The sequence below is a fragment of the Octodon degus genome, unplaced genomic scaffold (genome assembly GCF_000260255.1).
Source record: "Octodon degus isolate 3935 unplaced genomic scaffold, OctDeg1.0 scaffold00147, whole genome shotgun sequence".
Classification (NCBI taxonomy): Eukaryota; Metazoa; Chordata; class Mammalia; order Rodentia; family Octodontidae; genus Octodon; species Octodon degus.
In genome coordinates, this window is record NW_004524723.1 from 2,673,886 (window position 1) to 2,687,208 (window position 13,323).

General features: G+C 48.6%; 1 protein-coding gene across 2 annotated transcripts in view; it reads left to right on the forward strand.

Moving 5' to 3' along the window:
• The window catches only part of Slc12a8 (solute carrier family 12 member 8), a 179,347-nt gene that overhangs the window by 24,353 nt on the left and 141,671 nt on the right, over positions 1 to 13,323 (forward strand). Inside the window, exons 3-4 of one of the 2 annotated variants that reach the window (XM_004642168.2) lie at positions 6,474 to 6,620; positions 12,867 to 13,058. In XM_004642168.2, the coding sequence (XP_004642225.2) occupies positions 6,474 to 6,620; positions 12,867 to 13,058 (339 nt within the window). Of the gene's footprint in view, positions 1 to 6,473; positions 6,621 to 12,866; positions 13,059 to 13,323 lie in introns of those variants that run through there. The other variant, XM_004642167.2, reaches the window with a different exon arrangement.

The following is a 13,323-nucleotide window of genomic DNA, read 5'->3' on the forward strand; positions in this document are numbered from 1 at the left end:
AGCAATTTATTGAGGCTACTTTAAGACTGTGGGAATATCCTGTTCTTCATCAGTCTTTCACCCACAAACTTTAGCATGCAGTGCTGATTCTTGTCCTGATCTGCTGTTACTGTAATGGCTGCAAATGGTGGTTTTCTAGCACCACGCATAATTCCTTCCACATGTACTAGTGGGTTTCCACTCAAAGGAAAGACTTTCTCTTCTTGCCCATTATTCAGTTTGTTCACTACAGCTATATGCACCTGGCTTCTTGTCTCTTATTCTATTCCACGAGTATTTTATTGCCACCATCACTTATGTTGTTGGTCAAACTGTGCCACAATTGGCTACCAGGCGCCCCTCCACAGCTCGCTACCTCCAATCCCAGCTCCTCACCACAGAGCTCATTCTTCTATTCTTTCTCTTCCCTCAGCTGGAACTCCCTCCTCCAGCAGAGAAAATCTTGACTTCTGGTCTGTAAATCTCCTTAGCTATTGGCACAATCCTGTAATTCACAGCAAGCCAGTTCAGAATTGCTGTCATGTCCCCCACAAACCCACAAACGATCTAGCTAGGGTTTAGTACATAGTTATTTTTGTCTCTTTGACCGAGTCAAAGTTCTGTGTGCAAAAGCTACTATGATTAATCCTGTTCCACCATAGGTGTGATTATGGTATTCATTTGAAATATACTTAAGCTAACTTGTTTCTCTTTACATTTAGTTTAATTTTTACCTCTCATTCTTACTGATTTGATTTTGTTTTGAGTATGTAAAATATTAACATGGTTCCAAACACCTAAACTATACAAAAGGGTATACTCATTACACAAGAGTTCTCAAATGGATACAATATTGGCCGATCCACTGAAGCACCTACGAAAATAAACCTTTGCAATTTACCTTTTAAATTTTAATTATTTTTACAGTGCTAGGGATTAAACCCAAGGCCTTGTGCATGCCAGGTAAGTGCTCCCTCCCCAAGCTGCACCCCAGACCCATATGTGATTTTTAGCTGTTTGCCTGTTGTTAGTGGGGAGGGCAGCAGGGTCCAGGTTGTTCCTTCCTGTATTGAACCCAGGTGGACTTCCTAGTGATGGAGAGAGCCCAGCAGGAAAGGCTCTGCTTTGTTGGCCAGCAGGTTTGGGGGGAGGCAGAGGGAACTCTTGTGCATGGGGCTGCAGCCTTGCTGCAGCTGGAGTCCATTGCTCACTGCCTGACATCGATGTCTGGAGCATCTGCCCACCGGCTTTGAGTCCTGAGGGCAGAAGTGGCTGTTCTTGTCAGTCACCATGGTACATACCTATAATCTCAGGCTGAGGCAGGACAGCATGTTAAAGTCCTACCTGGACAACTTAGCCAGACTTTGCCTCAAAATAAAAAGAAAATAAAACAGAGCTGAGGCTGTAGGTCGGTGTGAGGGCCTGGAGCTCAGTCTGCAGTACTGCTGGGAAGAAAAACACACAGCGGCTGCTCTTAGCACACAGGTGCTGCAGCTTGTCCCGGGAGGCGGAACCCTTAGGGTTTCCATGTTGACATCAACACTGTCAGGGCCTCAAGGGTCCTGGCTCTCTTGGGACTGTGCTACTGAGTCACCCATTTGTGACCCAGAGAGAGCTGTGGGCTTTGACATGGGTAGGGACGCACAGTGTTCTGAGAGCAGTCACTCACGCGGAACTGTGGGACTTTGACACAGGCTTTCCCACTGGATCTGTGGCAGGAGAGACCAGCACTGCCGAGATGAGTTCATGCTGAGGGGAAGGGTGGAAGCAGGTCCCTGTCCCCACCAGGGGCTGGCAGCGACTCATGGATGTCCACACCTGAGCATGGGTTTCTATACAGCACACTTCCGTGGCCTGTGCTGCCAGGGGTGAGCAAGGCAGAGGCAGACCCGTCCTTAACCCAAGGACAAGCTGGCAGGGCAATGGAAACTGCAATCAGTCAGGCCTCTTTGCTCTGTGTGCCTTCCAGCTTTCCTGCAGAGATCCTCACCCACGTTTAGCATTGTGTGTGGTGTTTCCAGTTTATGCAAAGCTTTCCTAATTAGCATCTCATCTAAATGTTACAAGCCCTGTGGCACAGGTGCCTGGCTGGGCACATTCTCCTAGGTACTCCAGAAGGTATACCACTCCCTCCTACCCCATCCCCATCCCCAAGCTAACCAGCCCCACACCCAACCCTTGGTCACTGTGGTCCAGCACCTGGTGCCTTTTCAGAGCCAGGAAAGCAGAATGAATCCCTAAGCCTGCACACAGCCTCGCCCTTCAGCCACAGCATGGGGTATGCTCTCTGATGTCTACAACTAATAATTACACAACTGACTTTCAGAGGGCAAACTGTGGCTCCTGAGTGTGCAGTGTGATCTGGGCAGAAGCAGCCCCGCAGCGTACTCTGAGGGCAAGGGGTTGGGGCAGGCTATGCTTTGCTGCAACCTACTCCCGACCTGGGTAGGCAGAGTGGAGCTTCTCACCTGCCTTCTCCTCCAGCTGCCAGAGAAGAGGTGTCATTTCACTTCTCCATGTGTTCATTAAGGCCTGGCAGGTGATCGGCAGAGCAAAAGGTTCCTGCTGGGCCTCAGCTCCACCAGGGCCCCTGGCAAGATCTTCTCGTTTCTTGCTCAGCTTGGCTTGCCAGGCACAAAATGGAATCTGGTGCCTTTCAGAGCCTGCTGCTGTTTGGAGAACCTCTGTTCACAGGAGGAGGACAGTTCTCATAGAGCTGGATGCCCACAGCTGCCCAATCATGGCTTCCCTGGTGTTAGCCATGGGCCCTGGGGTGCAGTGGGCCAGGCCTAGCTTCTTTTCCTGCATGCTTGGACAGTAGAACTCAGGCAGTAACAGACTAAAGCCTGATGGTTCTGGGGTCAGCTCCTAGTGGAGCTAGCCCTGCAGGCCAGAGGTCCTCAGGAGAGAGGCCCCTGGCCTCCGGTCAGGCTTCACAGTGCCCTTTCCAAGTGGCTGCTTTGTTGTTTTCATCCTCTTGAGCCTGAGTTTCTCCTTCCCAGTAAAGCCTGTGCTGGGCATTGTGTGCGCCCTCTTGCCAACCTCCCTTCCTCCAGCCTCTGCATCTTGGTAGAGCATTGAATGTAATTCTTCCTCTGTTGGAATTGATGCCTGAGGTTCATATCTGAGCACAACTAGGTTCTAAAGGCAGCTACTGACAGCTGGGACCAGGTCTAGGCCCCTGGGCATAGCAAGGTAGCCCAGAAATGGCCTGATTTTTCCCAGTCCCCTTCCAGCCATTGCACTCTCTCCTCCTGCAGGCCTTAGAAGTTGGCTGGGTTGGCATCTTGAATACCACAGGCTTTGCTGAGTGGTGGATTTAAGGAAAAAGGAGATTCCTTCCCTGGCCATAAAGGAAGGAGGTGGGGACAAGATGCAGGAAAATCACAGAGAAAGCATGCATATGGATGGGGACAGGGATATTCTGCCTTCTTTGGGATCAACTTGTGTGGCACATGACACCCCTCAGCCCATCTGGAGGACAGTCGCTGAGCAGTGTGGCCACCTGAGCACTCTAGACTGACCTTTCCTAAAGTTAACTGTGAGCAGTGGCTCAAGACCAAACAGCCTGATGTAGGTAGGTAGTAAGGCAGCACAAGGAATGGAGACACCCAAGGGAGTGCCTCAGGCTGGGCCTGACAGGCAGCCTGTCGATTTCTGGGAAGGCCTGGGAGATGGCCCTGCAGATCCTCTGTCTCTCCCTCCTTCACCTTCTCTGCACTCTTGTTTCTTCTTTCTCTCCTGTCTCCTACTGGGTTCATGTGGTGTTTTCCTATCTCCAAGAGCACTGGGGTTGCAATGTGGGGTCAAACCCTGGCACTTGCTGGCCAGCCTCTGGTGAACAGGGAGGCTTAGTTACATTCTTGGCACCATAGGGTGAAAGGAAGGTGGCTGTGAGATGCCCTGAAACAAGCAGATTTCAAACCAGTTATTCTTTATGCTTAGGACAGAGCTTCCTCACCAGTCTACCTGCTGTAGAAGCCCAGACTCCTTAGGGCTGACTGTGCAGACCAACAAGGCAAAGGATGCAAAAGGCTTTCTGCGTGCTGAGAGGTAAACAAAATAGCCTCAGAGTGGAGGGCAGAAAGAATCAGAGGGCACTTCGTAGGGGAGGCAGTTGCGTGCACAGGTAGGTCTGGAATGTTAGAAGTCAAAACTTGAAAGACTTAAAATTAAGGGAGAGAAGGACAAGCAACCTCTAGGTAAGTGCCATGCAGTAAAGAGCATGCATTTTACAAGCTGGGTGGAGCCCCAGCCCTGTGACATCAGGTATCCGGGTGACTCCTTAGCTCTTGGCAGGGTCCCTCTCCTTTACTTCTGCCAACCTCTAGTTCCACTCCACTGTCCAACAGTGCTTTTGACCCTTCTGGCCAGGAAACGCGGAAGACTAAACTATCACTCCTGGAGGTTGATGGTCACTGTGATCACTGCTTCTGAGGACAGTGGTCCTGTCAGGATCCCCGAAAGGAAGCTAACAAAGTGGAGGTGGGAAGTCAGGCCGTATCTGGAACTGTGAGATTAAGGATCCTAGAAAATAATCAGGCACACTGGGCGGATCTCTATGTGCCATTTGTTTGAGTTTGGCATAGGTTGTCGGCCTTTGCTCTCAGCCATGATGACTATTGTAATATTTATAGACTCTTTGAAGGTCCCGCATTTGTGATTTGTGAAAGATAACTGTAAATAGATCAAAAAAGCTCCTCCTAGGACTGACAACATAGCAGTTTGGACAGACAGAAACAGCAAAGAGTCCCTACTTCTCTGTTTAGTGGCTTAATTCATGCCCCTGATTATTTCTTTTCTTTTCTTTTTTATGCATTTGGTACAGGGTCTCAATACACAAATCAGACTCATGGTGATGCTCCTGTTTTCAGCCTCCCCAGTTCTGGGATTATAGGTGTGTGCCACCACACCCAGACTCAGTGGCTGGCTCAGCACGCCCAGGGGGCCAGGCCAACATGGCATGTGGTGCTGGGCATCGAGGCTCGCTCCCTGCGCACCTGGTTATTTCTTGAGACCCTTTCCTTCCTGTCTTCCTCCTTCCCTCTTCCTTTCCTTTCTTCCTATATGGTGTGTGCAATACAATAATTCAGTACATGTATACAGTGTGTAGTGAGTCTATCAGGATAATTAGCATTTTTTGTCTCCTCAAACATTTACCATTTCTTTGGGTTGAGAAACTTCAGTCTTCTCTTCTAGTTACTTGGAAATTCCTATTAAATTGCTGTGAACAACAGTCACCCCATTGTGCTCTAGAGTCTGTATAACTGCAGGTTGGTATATTTCCTGGCTTCCAGTAGCCACCTTTCTCCTGGCTTCCCCCATCTCTGAGAGTGGGGGGAGGAGGATTTGTTGGGCTCCTCTCCTTTTGTTTAGAGCCAATGCAGTTGGTGCAGCCTTGGTCCCAAATCACAGGTGTGTGCTTGTCCTCGGCCATGGTGGTGCTGTGGCCCTGCGCTAGCTCTGAGAGCTCTTCTTGGACTCTTGGTTTCTTTGCCTTCTCAGGGTGTTCACAAACAGCAGCACTCCCCAGTCTCAAACTCGCTGTACGACTGACCCTCAGCTGGGTACCTTCTCACCTACTCGCCCTACACTCTTAGGAATCATTACTTCCTGCTGCAGCAGTGGAGTGGGTTAGACGCCACTAAAAGGCCTGAATTCGGATTCATTACTCAACCTGTGCAAGAGCACTTCACAGAAAGAGTTGCTACTCGTTGTGTGTAAGATATTTTAGTATTTCTACAAGCTTGTGGTCTTTTTAATAAAGGGTTTACACTCAAGTGCTTACAAATGCCTTTGTTATTTTTGATTTGGAAAAATGAGCAGAAAATCTGTTGAACAAGTGATTAGCTTCTGCCCACTGATGCTTTAAAATGCTAGGGTTATGGAAGGAAAGGAGGCACTGGGGTCACCCGTCAGGGTTCAGAGAATATAAGGTGTGTTAAACAGAAGGAATCTAATGCCCAAGATTGACCCCAGTGGTGTTTAGGTGTCACCTACAGATTAGTATTGCAGAAAGCTGCCCTCCCAGCTTGTCTGGAGGACTGAGGACAGAGCAGCCTTACCCAGAAGCCCTGACCTCTGCCTCAGTGGGGAAAGAATCCCACATTCACTCAAAAACATAAGCTAGGCCTCACTGTCAAGAACCATCTCATGACCACACGTGCGGCACCTGGGCAATGTGTCTACCTAAGGGGTCTGCAGCACCAAATCCGTTGAATACTCTCTGGAGTATTCAGTACTCTAGCTACAATACAGCAATCCCAACTCTTAGGGGAGAGCAGTGATTCTGTTGTGGAGTCAGTACTGTGTGTGTGTGTGTGTGTGTGTGTGTGTGTGTGTGTGTGTGTGTGTACACAGCTGTCCTGGCACAGGTGGGAGTTTTGGTCAGCTGGTGTCCTGTCCCTTCCTGTCCTTCCTCCCTTCCCTCCCCTCTCTTCCCCTTGGTGTTCTCCCAAGGGCCAATCCACTGACCTCAGGGTACTCTGTTGCAGGGGACACTGGCCCACCCCCAGCCATGGTGGAAGATCCAGCTGTTCATGTGGGAGCCAGTGCTGTTTGGGACCTGGGATGGTGTGTTCACATCCTGCATGATCAACATTTTTGGGGTTGTCCTTTTCTTAAGAACCGGCTGGCTGGTGGTAAGTGATGACCTGGGGGGTTGTGGAGGCGCTCGTGGCCCCATGGGGTAGGCAGTTGTCATGCTTGGCGTTCCATTGTCCAGGCTCCAGATGCCAGAGGCACAAAGGCTCCTGAAACCTGAAACAGGAAGAAGCACAGGGAGCGGCTGGCATTGCTCTTTAAAGCCTATGAACCAGGCCTCAAAGATGCTGAGGGGAACCTCCCCAAGGACTTAACTATGTGAGGAAGTCAGGGCTCACCATGAGCAGAGGGAGCAGATGATGGCACCTTAGCCTGTGACCCTTCCTGGCTTTCCTGGTGTCTCCAGTTCAGCACTTGTCCTCCTAATGTACGCACCCCCCTCGCCCACATGGTCACAGTCCCCAACTCTGTGTGACTGTGCCTGGGGGTGCTTGGTTAGAGGTGCAGATTCCTTTTTTCTTGGGGACAGATTGCCCACCAGTGCAGGATCCTGGAGGTCAGTTTGCCTTCCTCTACAGAGGGAACAAAGGGCCTCTCCTTGGTTGCATGAAAGGGCCCTGGAGCCTCCTCAAAGATGCATGTGCTGAGGAAGACCCTCAGCCCCTTCCTGCTGTACCTCATCACATGTGGGACTTCAGTAGGCTATGCAGGCTGCCCTGAACCACAGGCAAACTGGTCACGAGTTCAAGACTGAGCATCTACTGTGTGCCAAGTACTACCTGTGCCAATGAGGCTGTAAAATGCAAGCCCTGGTCCTGCCTATGGTGGGCAGATTCACTCAGGAGAGGCCTCAGAGCTGCATCAAACCCCTCAGGTAATGCTGTAGAAGTGAAGTGTCCAGGGCAGCTTCCCAGAGGAGGTGCAGGGAGAGTTCAGCTGGACAGAGGGTCATTAATGATGTGTAATTTACTATTAGAATTCTGCAGAGAAGTAGAGCCAACACCATGAGAGATATGCTTAAGTCAGTCGCACATCATCAGGTATACACTTGAGCATGAAGGCCAGCAACTCAGGCAGAATTTCTATGTTGCAAAATCAAAAACCCAATTTAAAAAATGAGCAAACAAAATGAATAGACACTTCTCACAAGAAGAAGTACAGGTGGCACATAAATACATGAAAAAATATTTGACAGCCCTGGATGGATGTTAAAGAAATACAAATTAAAACGAGATTTCATCTTAAGAAAGGATGGCTGACACCAAGAAATCAAATAGTAACTAATGCTGGACAGGCTGTGAGGAAAAAGAAACCCTTCTACTTTGATGGTGGGAATGTGAACTGATAGAACCACTATGAAATTCAGTATGGATATTCTTCAGGAAAACTAAAAATAGAAATTCCATTTGACCCAGCTCTTCCCCTCCTACATAGCTTCCTGAAAGAATTACAGTCATCATATTACAGTGATATATGCATAGGCAAGTTTATAGCAGCACAATTTATGATAACTACATCTTGGAGACAGTTTATAGGCCTAATTAACAAAGGAATAGATAAATAAAATGTGGTATTTATACACAGTGAAGTACTATTTTGCTGGAATGAAGGATATACTCAAGGCATTTATAGGTGCATGAATGTGAGGCCATGTGAAATGAATCAGGCACAAATTCAAATATCACATGGCTTCTCTCATATGAGGAACCCAAAATGTGAATAAAGAGCAAATTAAAAGACAGGTCTTAGGAAGTATAGAGATCTTTCTTAAATGGGAAAGTAAATAAGCAGTGGAAGTAGGGGAGGAGGATAACGTGGGGGGATTTATTTTTAAAACATTTATTTGTATATTTGGTACAGGGTTTTGCAATGCAGCTCAATCTCATAGTGATCCTCCTGTCTCAGGAGGGATTACAGGCATGTGCCACCATGCCCAGTTCTGGGGCCAGCATGGCATGCCATACCAGGAATTGAACTTGGGTCCTTGTGCTTACCACACAGGTGCTTAGACCATTGAGCTATCTCCCCAGCCCTGGAGGGAGGATTTTAAAAAAAAAGGAATTGAAGAAAGAAAATAGAAACTGAGTTTCTGTAAATGGGAAGGGACCAAAGGGTTGGAGGAGCCAGGAGTTGAGGTGTGAGGAAAGAAAAACAGTTAAGATTTGTTATGCGCCAGCTGTACATGATGCTTGTAATCACTGTGAACTCCAAACATGGACTAATTTAACAGAGAATTAAAAGCCAAAAGAATTTCTGGGCTGTAGTCAAGAGATAGAGTTCCTTCTCTGAGAAGGCCCCATCTGTGCTCTTCCAGAGAGGCCCACCTGTGTCACAGAGGGAACCCTCCTAGTCAGCTGACTAGGTGTCCACCACATCTAACAGCTTTGCAGCCACAGCAGTCGCCCAGTGGTCACCATGGCCCAGCCTCACCCATGCATGCTATGACTGGCCCTGCACACTTGAAGGCTGCCCTGTGCTGGGATCCAGCATTCTCAGTTACTCCTGAGAGCCTGGGTGAAGCCTGGCCTTCGGAAACTCTCAATCTGCTCCGCTGCCCGCTCCTAGCTTGGGCTTAGCTTTATGTAGTTCAGGGGAGTCTAAACAAATATCTCTATTCATGCATGGAAAACTTAGCCCAAGCTCAGCAAAGAGCTTGGTATTTTTTTCTGGTATTTTTTCTAAGGATCCCTGCCTCTCAGAAACCCTCCAATTTTATAAGGACCATAGAATTTCAAAAACACAAAATCCCCAGCCCGAGCTCCTTATCCTGGCAGGCTTCTGAGACCCACCCTTCTTGCCTTTCTTGAGGGCCATGTCTCTTCCCAGCACCTCTCCAGCGTGTGTCGACGGGGCCTACCTCCAGACCTTCAACGGGAAGCCTGCTCCAGGCTCCCCAGGCTGTGCCTAAGCAGAGGAGGTAGAAGGAGTGAAGATAGCACTAAAAATATGCAACATTTTAGCTCTTCTATTTTATTTCAGAAATGACCATTCCTTCCCCAAAGTGGAGGTGCCAGTTGTCTTAGTTATCTATTGCTGTATAACAGTTGTTCCAATACTCCACAGCCGAATGTGTGCTTTCTTACTGTTTCTACAAGATCTAGGCACTCCTGGTCCCTAGAGACTGCAGTCAAGCTGTCAATCAGGGCTTAAAGCTCAACCCCGGAGGGAGGGGCCATTCCCAGGATGACAGGAGTAGTTGTTGGCAGCCTTGGTCCTCCTTGTGTGAGCCTCTTCACAGGCTGTCCTACTATAAGGCAGTAGACCAGGGCAAGCAATCAAAGACAGAACAGGAAAGGCAAAGGCCCAAGAGGAAACCACCATCTTTTAAAATATCTTCATCTCAGAAGTCACATGCCATGGCTTCTGCATTCATGGCTTCTAGTCATTAAAAGTGAATCATGACATAGTGAAATCAAGCAGCTGAAAGTAAGAGCATGCACATGGTTAATTGTGCACTTCAAAAACTATTAAGTAAATTGCAACTAATGTGATCGTTTTGAATTAATAATAAGACATTTACATACTTAAAAAGTAGTGAGTAACTACATCCACACCAAACTCAAGGGAAAGGGGTGCATAGGGCAGGAATGCTGGGAGGCAAGGGTCACTGGGGCCATCTTTGTAGCTGTCTACACAAGTACATCCTCTTCCCCTAAGAGAGTCTGTAGGTTTCCACTCTGACATTAGTTTCACCTGAAAAAATCATTTTTGACCATGAAAACAAGCAAATGTGAACTGCTAAAAAATAAGGGCTTCTAGGGGAATAGCAGAACGTTAAAATAAGTACAGATCATGCCAATGTTTTTTGTAAATAGAAAATAACTGTCGAGAATAACTGGGTGTATACTTATAATGTACAAAATGGTTAAGTGGCAATTCTGGTATGAAAATTGATGATGTTATAGCTATACAATAATTTATTTTTACACACAATTTGCAAGTCAGAATAAAGGAAGAAATTGGTATGATATAATTTCATGAAAAGTGTGAAATTCACAAAATTAGTAACACATGCCCAGATACTACCTCCACAAACAGATAGCCTGAGGGCACCAGTGTCCCTGAGCCTGTGGCTGGGAGATTGTTGAGGAGAGCTGGGCACCTGTCTATTGCCTCCTGCACCTGTCTCCCACTAGAGCCATGCATGGTCATGCTACTGGACATCCCTTTAGCCGTGTTAGCCATCTGACTCGCTGGGTTTCTGTCCGCATTCCCACACTACCATTGGCACTCTCTAGAAGGGAGTCTATGGATATATTTATGCTCCCATCTAGCCATTATGAAGATGAGTGGGTGGACTATTTATAAGCTTCATAGTAATATGTAAAACAATCATGCCACCAGCATATGACATACAGCAAAATAAGAATATGGCAGGTAAGTTTATCAAGCACTTATATGACTGTTGGCGACCCAAGTGCATCACACATAGACCTAAAATGTAGTATTTCCTGGTAACCTTTGAGGTAATTATTATTGTTACCTCTATTTTACTGATTAGGAAACTGATTACAAAGAGATGATGTCTCGGTAGCAAGGGTTGAGGAAGGTCTTCCTTCCATTCTGCTTCCTCTTCACATACAGTTTGCATCCAGTGCATGACTGCTCTGTAGATGCATGTCCCTTTCTAGACTTGAGAGTCCCTGGAGAGCCCTCTCCTCAGTCTTCATCTCCACACAGGACCACATGGTCAGAGGCCCCCTGTGTCAAGCTTGTGTGTGGGTAACAGTGACTACATCTGCATGGTACCATCTACATTACCACAGCACTCTGTATCCTCTCTCTCTCTCTCTCTCTCTCTCTCTCTCTCTCTCTCTCTCTCTCTCTCTGTCTCTCTTTCCCCCCCTTCTGCTTCCCTCTCTCTCTCTGAATGCTTTCTATTCTGTTTTATGTTTGAGACCATTAAGACACTCACAGTACTTCAACCCAAAACCAATCACCAGAGATAGAAAGCACAGGCATAGGGCCGGGGAGATGGCTCAGTAGAATAAGTGCTTCCCTGGCAAAGCCTGAGTCCAATCCCTGGCTCCACCAAAAAGAAAGAAAGCACAAGCATAGTGCAGGAAGGAGAAGGTGCACCTGGAGAACAGTGACTCCTCGCAGGCCTGCACCTGCACCTGCACCTGCATGTGAGCTCGGCAGTTGGCCATGTGTCACCTACAGGTGACTCTGGAGCCAGATGAACAGCCTGTCCCCAGAACTTTCTCCCCCAGGGCCTGTGAGGGGGCAGTGGGCAGAGGCCCATTCTCCTCCTGGCTGTACTGTGGGGCAAGTTTTATAGCATATTCCTTGGCAGCAAGGGAGGAAAAACAAAATAATTTCATGTGAAGATCACGGGTAACAGAAGACTTAAAATACAAGTATTCCCCCAGAGGATCTCTGTGAATCAGCAGGAATGGCTAGGAACAGGGTAGCAGTAGTGCTAGGGTGGCAATAGGGAGAAGAACCTAAGGCTGTCCAGCTCCGAGGCCTGCATCCTCACTCTGCACCCCAGTGCAGCAGCGGTGCTGTGATTCCTGTATTAGGAATGGGCGCCAGAGCCCCGATACTTCCCCATGCCTGTTCAGCTCAGTGAAAGCCAGGCAACTGTCTCTAATCCTCTCTCCCACATCCACCTCGCTGGAGTCTTGCCTTTTAGGAGACTCCTTGGCCCTGGGCTGGTAATTCTCCAGAGCTGTATCTCCTGGCTGTGGTATGCACATGTCCATTGCTGCTCTGAGGCTCTTGTATTTTCTCTTTGAAATGTCTGTGTGGGGACACTCCAGGCAAGTATGTGTTTATTCATTGAACATGCACTTAATGAGTACCTAGTGTATGTGGAGCTTGTGCTAAGACATGAGGGCAAGAAGAGGACTCTGCCCTCCTGGGGTTCATGGTTGGAGGGATAATGAGTGTGAGAAGTATAGAGACAAGCTCTAAGCTATGGGTCCTGCAGGGTCCCAGAGGAAGGGTTCCTGCGACACCTGGAGGAGCAGGAAAGGTATTCCAAGCCAGAGGCCAGCGTGAGTAAGAGAGTGGCAGGTAAAGAGCATATCCTTGCATGCTTGGACACAGAGGGACCAATCAGAAGATGTCATGTAGATGTACTAAGCAGCTTCGATTTTACCCCATAGGCAGTGTAAAGTCCTTGGAGGATTTGAAGGACAGTCCCTGGGATTAACTCTTGCGGCACTTCCTTTATCCTTCTGGTTGTCCCTTTGGGGGGGCCTGGCCACTCCCCAGCCCCATCCCCTAGTTCCAGTACAACAGGTCCAGGGTTGGGGGCTGGTCAATGCTCCCAGCAAGGCCCACACCCTGGCCCAACTCTGCCCCTAACCTGACTGCTCCTTGCTGTTCTGCTGCAGGGAAACACAGGCGTGCTCATGGGCATGGTTCTGGTGTCTTCCGTTGTCACAGTGGCCCTGATCACCGTCATGTCTGGCATCGGCATCGGGGAGCACAGTGGCATGGGCAGTGGCGGCGTCTACTCCATGATCTCTTCCGTCCTCGGCGGGCAGATGGGAGGCACCATAGGACTGCTGTATGTGTTTGGACAGGTGAGGCCACCAGTGCAGGAACATGCTTGGCTGCCTGTGCTCTCCCCCATCTTATCCTCTCTTTCCTTGTTTTACCTGGTGTGTCACATGTCATGGAGGAGCAGGCTGGGCTTGAGGGATACTCAGAGGCAGAGCCAAGCCGAAGTCCAGAGCCCAGGGCTCCTGTCCTCAACTCCTACCTCATGGGTTCCTGGTTGGACCAGGGCCACGTTGCTGCCTTTCCAGCAGAAGTGTGCCCAGCATGGCTGCAGCCCAGGTGGCAGCC